Below are 6,247 nucleotides of genomic sequence, written 5' to 3' on the forward strand. Positions count from 1 at the left end.
GATAGATAGATAGATAGATAGATAGATAGATAGATAGATAGATAGATAGATAGACAGACGGAGAGACAGACAGACAGAGAGACAGACAGACAGCTAGATTGATGGATCGATAGATAGATAGGTAGAAAAATTGATAGTTAGACAGACAGACAGACAGACAGACAGATATATTGATAGGTAGATAGATGTATAGATGTATAGATGTATAGATACATAAATAGATAGACTGATGAATATATAGATAGAGACCAAGGAGTTGAGGACTAGTTTATGGTGTGCGCCACTGGCCTGAGAGCAATGTTAACAGCAATAGATCCAAACAGCTGCAAGGAGCCACGTTGGATCCTTCAAATACACATGACACACTCTTCTTGTAATGCGAGTAAATGTGTTGGATTCATGCAAACACTGTCGTGAGCTAAATTTAGCAGAACTGCATTGTGAAACGCATGTAATGCGTGTGTCACCACTCATTGTAAACATGTGAACACACACACTCATAACCCCAACACTATAGCATATATTAAAAACACAAAGTTAAAACTGAAATACATTTGACAAAATTCTCTCCCTTTGTCTTGAGTTGAGCTAGAATGTTTATGAGCCATTTTAGACTTAATTGACAGATGAGCTTATACGGACAATCCTGTTTTTGACTCCCCCCTGGTATATGTAATACATTAAGTTCCGTACATGATGTCAAAAGATTTATTTCAATCTCTTCCCGTTCATGTCATGACGTCTTCATTTAATGTTACTATATACAGCCGTCATCAAACACGATACCCGTTGAAGAACTTTAATTAGTCGCATCCTAAAGCTTCCAAGACGCACACACACACACACACACACACACACACACACACACACACACACACACACACACACACACACACACACACACACACACACACACATTGTTGAGCAGTGAGCTCATGGGGTGTAAATAGACCAGTCTAGGAAGCCACAGCTGAGAGTATATAAAGCACAGAGGAGCTTCCCTTCACCCAAACACATGTTGCTGAACAGGAGCTGAGCAGCCAAGCAGAGCACCTAACCGTCAACACAGGCCCAGCGACAAAGAACCACCAAGACATCACCAAAGAAAATACATTTTAAAAAGCACTTTGGACCTAGACTTGGACACGGATCTAGCTTTGGACTTCAATCTCTCTCTCGTTTGACATGAGCCAGCGACCAGCCATGGACAGCCTGTTCTCAGACGATCCTTTCTTCAGTCAGGATAGGCTCCTGTGGCCCCTGCACCAGGAGGCCCTCTCCTCCCTGCAGCAAGACTTCTTCCACAGGAGAACCAAGCTGGCGGAGGGCCTCATGAAGGAGCTCCACGACGGGCCCCACATGCTGGACCTGCATCAGGGGGCCTTCCCACACGCGCTTTTCGCCAGGTAGATACTGAATTACTGGTACTTGTGCACTACAGCACACAACTTGCTTTTTGGATTTCTTAGCTTATTTGCTTATTATATATTTTGTTGAAATGAGGCTTATTACTTATTGAATAGCTCCTATCTCGAAATGCTTAAAGTAAGAGTAACTTGAGAATAACAAAGAGAGAGTAACATAGAGAGACTTTTTACCTGCAATAACTTTGCTACATCAGGACAGCTAAAATATTCTGCTCTTTTTGCTGTAACATTATAAACACAGCAGCCACAACTACATGTAGATGTATACATTGATAATCAAATAAATCACCATGAATAAGGACACCTCGACGACGCTCTTACGCTCCAGACGGGTCCCATGATCCATGGTCTCACGTGAGTGCATCCGATCAACCATTCCTGACCCCGTTGCTCTTTTCCCCAGCCTGGGGGCCGCCGGAGACCCCCGCCTGGAGGCTCGATGTGCCCCGGAGCCCATCGGCGCCCAGGACAGCCGGTCGGGCCCCCTCGCCTCCGCCGGCCCCACCACCACCCCCACCACCAGCAGCAGCCCGGGGGCGGGGGGGAAGGACCTCCTAGTGACCCTGGACGTGCGCGGCTACGCCCCCGAGGACATCCACGTCAAGCTGGAGGGCCGGCGCCTCGCTGTGGTGGCGGTGAAGAGGGCGGCGGCCGAGGCCTCCAACGAGTCCTCCTCCTCTACCTGCTCCTCGCGCCAGTGCTCCTCCGCCAGCTCCCAGGCGGGCTTCAGCCAGAGCATCGAGCTGCCCGCCCACCTGGACCTGACGGCGCTCAGCTGCACCCTGACAGAGGACGGACGGCTGAGGGTCGACGCCCCCGTGGCCAGGCAGCCAATCACGGCCGGCGGGGAGGCGGAGAGGAAGGAGCCACAGCGGCAGCAGCAGCAGCAGCAGCAGCAGCAGGAGGTGAAGGAGGAGAAGGTGGAGGAGCAGGAGGAGGAGCCTGCGAGGTTCAGGAGCGCGCTGGAGTTCCCCATTACCAAGGACAATTAGGATGACGCTCGGATGGACTGGAGGACAGACACGCGCGCACACTCGCACGCACACACACACACACACACACACACACACACACACACACACACACACACACACACCTGCTCACCACAAGGAATGCATGTTACACCAATGTGTGTGTGTGTCACAGACTTGCAAACACACACTCATATCTCAAACAAACATATATGGATAAAACACAAGCATTGAAAACACAAAGCTAAACACATTTGCCTCGTTTTGTAGACTAACCCTTGAGTTGTACTAGAACTCACACACGTGCATACACAACACATACATAAACACACATACTAAAGACTCTTATTTAATTAACTTTTTTATGTAATTGTTTTTTTTAAACATGTTTTAACAATGTACATTTTCAGAAAAAAAAGAATGTATTCAAATAAACATATTTGTTGATAACGCACAAGCAAATTTCATTGGTGCAGAAATGCTGCCGTTTCCATCGTGGGGCAACTTTGTATTAACTTCAGAACATTGTGGTGTGAGCTCTCCGACTCACTGGCTCAGTTTAACACGTTTTACCATCCAGAGACGAGTCGATATGCACCAGCTAGCTGATTTCACCAGGAAAATGGATGGATAGGCGTGGGTCCACTAGGCTACTCGCTATGCACGTGTGGGACCACAAGGGGCCGCCAACAACCATATGATTCAGAAGGAAAAGGTCGGAATAAAAGGAGAGGACATAAACAATGTTGAGAGTGAGGGCGAAAATACAAATACTCTTTTAATGATAGCAGTGCACAAAGACATCGACAATAGTAACTTTTAAGATAGCCAGATGACATTATGGCACCCTGGGGAAATATTATTTGGAGAGGCTCACTGCAGATATAGGCTAACACACAAAAGCTGTTGAATTTTGTATGAGAACTGGAAGCCCTGAGGTTGTTACAACGAGCGGCAGCATACGATATAGGCCTATGTAAAAAAAAAAAAAAAAAGGTTAAAGATTAAAGCTATATAAGCTACATTCGCTAAAGGGGCCTTTAACACAAAATAATATACATACTACTGCATATATATATATATATATATATATATATATATATATATATATATATATATATATATATATATATATATATATTTCAAATAATTGTAATCGTTAAAAAAATGTCCATGAATGAAAGTATACATAAATAAATCAAAGAAAAGAAAAAAGGAATGAATAGATAAGAAACATAAAAGTGTGATATTTCACATTAAGCGTTAAGCACATGTGGCCGCTTTCCCCGCTGAAAAACGGTTTTGTTTGCATGTGATGGGAAAAGGGCTGGCCCAGCTAGGCCCACCAAGGCCCAGGACACACAGACATGCTCCACCTCCTTCCATCATCATTACCAGCGCTCCGGCGATGGTTCTGTGTCCTTAACGGCCCCGCCCCTGTGGTGCCGGTGATCAGGTCTTTAAACGTCACCTCCTCTCAGGATTTAGGGATGTCATTCCGAACTCTGAGGGTTTTCAGAAAATGATGCTCAAGTCCCCGGTGTTTAGAGGCACAAATTCCAGAGAATAAGGGTTAGGGTGAGTCCATAATCATAATGGTGTCTCTTTTTGTTTCTTTTTGTATCAACACACACACACACACACACACACACACACACACACAAACACACACACGCTTTCCTGACCCGCCGCTAATGACTGCAGCCCTCTTGGCACCGACGTCACCACAACACAAATCGATGAGACCGCCCACAAGCGGCCGTCTCGCATCGATGGCTCGCAGCCTTCGTCGCTGCGCCTGCGTGCTCTTGAATGCGCTCGCAGTCGTCGTGGCGACGGGCGATGGGGATCATAACGATGATGGATGTGGCGTCGAGGAGCGAGGCGGTGCGCTTGGCCGCCCCCCCCTCCGGAGGACGGTGACAGCCGATTGGCTCCTCGGCCCACCAGACCGAGGACTCTGAGCCCTCACCTCCCCTCACGCCTGCAGCTACGCCACGCCGGCTACCACCTCGTTTCCGTTGTGTTTGGAAGCCCTTTTTCCCCAGGTCCCCGTGCACATTTTAGCCAATGTGGCCAGTGTCGTTTCATCCCCTCGAAATGGAAGAGCTGTAGCTACGTTTGTTTTTTCGAAAGTATATCAAGCAATCCGAAGGAGTACCATCGTGACATTTGAAGAGCCAGAGTAATACACAGGACCCACGGCGTGTCTATCGCATCAGAGAGAGATGATGGTGCTATGGTGGCGGGTCTGGCCGTCTCAGTTAAAACAAACACTTCAAGCCTCAAGCTGACAAACTGGGCTAATATAACCGCACCGTTTTTATATTGGTGTGTGCGAGAACATGCCACCAGTCACTCCACTGGTCGACCATGATGAAGGCCCACTCGAGCCTCTGCATCAAACACACTGACTTGGTGAGTGTCGAGCCCCCCGCCGCAATCCAATAAAAGATCACTTAAGCCCACTCACAGGTTTGACAATAAAAGAGCTCAGCCGCACTCAGACGCCACCGGAGTCCAATCCCAAACAGGAATCTGACAATAAAGCTTGTAGAAAACGACATCATACCCTAATCTCCCCTCGGTTTCATGTCCTGAGGAAGGCTTTGGGTGACCATTAGAAGACCTGTGAACCACTTGGTGGTTCCTGGTCGACTCTGGGATCGAGGGCCCACTCTGGGACCGAGGGCCGACTCTGTAGCCGAGGGCCGTTTTGCTGCTGCTGGCTGCTGTCCCCTATAGGTTCTCAGGGTCCCCACAGTCTGTCATCCCCCACCCACCCCTTTCCTGTCAGGGGGAAGGATGGGTGGATCTGTGGTAGAATCAGGCTGATGGCAGGGTCTCACAGGAGGAAGTACTTAAAAAGGTACAGGTCACGGAATCCCAGACGGTATGGCTCAACTTTAACAGATCATGTGATTTTAAGGTTTTTGTCGGGGGAAAAATGTGCCCAATACTACTCCACTCCATGGTTAAACAAGCAGATGATGAGAGATGTCTGTGGACTGTCTCTCGTTGTCCGCAGACATCGCTCGTCGTCTGCAGACGCCTGATCACATCATCCATAGCCCGGGCTTCTCTTCTGCTACACTAACCACTTGAAGGACCTGGGCAGGAAGTGTGTGTGCATGTCTCTCTCCCCCCCCCCCCCCTGCGATGAGATACTCATCTAGTCTGGTCGCTTCTCTTGCTGCTGCTGCTCCCTGGCCCGGTCTCGTCTGCGCCTCTCTCCCCCCAGGCCATCCTCATCTGACGGATGGCTTTGAATAAACCGTTCAGCTACCTGCATGTCCCAGCGGGAGGAGGGGCCGCTGGCCGGTACTTACATGAAGACCCCCACCTTCGGACACCTCGCAGATCCATCAAACCTGTCACCGGGATGCATTTTTGTTTTTCCGTGCAAATGTTTAGTCTTACGGAAGGAGCACAGTCTGGGTTAACGTCACGTTTCTGTTCCTGGTTAGGCTGAACACGGCCTCACAAGTGTTTAATTCAGTCGTGGTCGTACTTATATTGTTGCGTGATGATATCAGATTTCTGTTCTACATTGATAGATCGAGCATGGAACTGTAGTTATAAGGTTGGCGGTTCAATTCTACCCGATTTTTTTATGCAATGGGTTAGCCAACAGCATCTAGTTTACGTGACTTTGCTACGTCGCAACTTGTTGCCTTATTTTTTAGAATGTTTAAATTTTTACTGTTTGATTACCTGAGGTTAACCTAAGATTTAGCAACATTGAGATAATCAAACATTTCATGCCTTCATTATACCACTATAATAACACAGCTATTACTGGTCTAGTTTAATGTTGCAAGCTACATTAGAATTTTGTTACATTAGCAT

At 47.7% G+C, this 6,247-nt stretch overlaps 1 protein-coding gene across 1 annotated transcript; it reads left to right on the forward strand.

The window, feature by feature from the left end:
• Positions 1-1,022: 1,022 nt before the first annotated feature.
• Positions 1,023-2,849, forward strand: hspb9 (heat shock protein, alpha-crystallin-related, 9). Its single transcript, XM_084470246.1, has 2 exons — positions 1,023-1,406; positions 1,831-2,849. Exons 1-2 carry the CDS (start codon positions 1,186-1,188, stop codon positions 2,417-2,419), a joined length of 810 nt encoding a protein of 269 aa, XP_084326372.1. The 5' UTR covers positions 1,023-1,185; the 3' UTR covers positions 2,420-2,849.
• Positions 2,850-6,247: the final 3,398 nt, after the last annotated feature.

This window comes from Micromesistius poutassou (genome assembly GCF_964030765.1).
Source record: "Micromesistius poutassou genome assembly, chromosome: 1".
Lineage (NCBI taxonomy): Eukaryota > Metazoa > Chordata > Actinopteri > Gadiformes > Gadidae > Micromesistius > Micromesistius poutassou.

Bases quoted from the DNA above. Each gene is read 5' to 3' on its own strand.
- hspb9 (XM_084470246.1), top strand. From the start codon at position 1,186: ATGAGCCAGCGACCAGCCATGGACAGCCTGTTCTCAGACGATCCTTTC. The intron at 1,407-1,830 runs GTAGATACTGAA...TCTTTTCCCCAG, and splicing joins CCACACGCGCTTTTCGCCAG to CCTGGGGGCCGCCGGAGACC.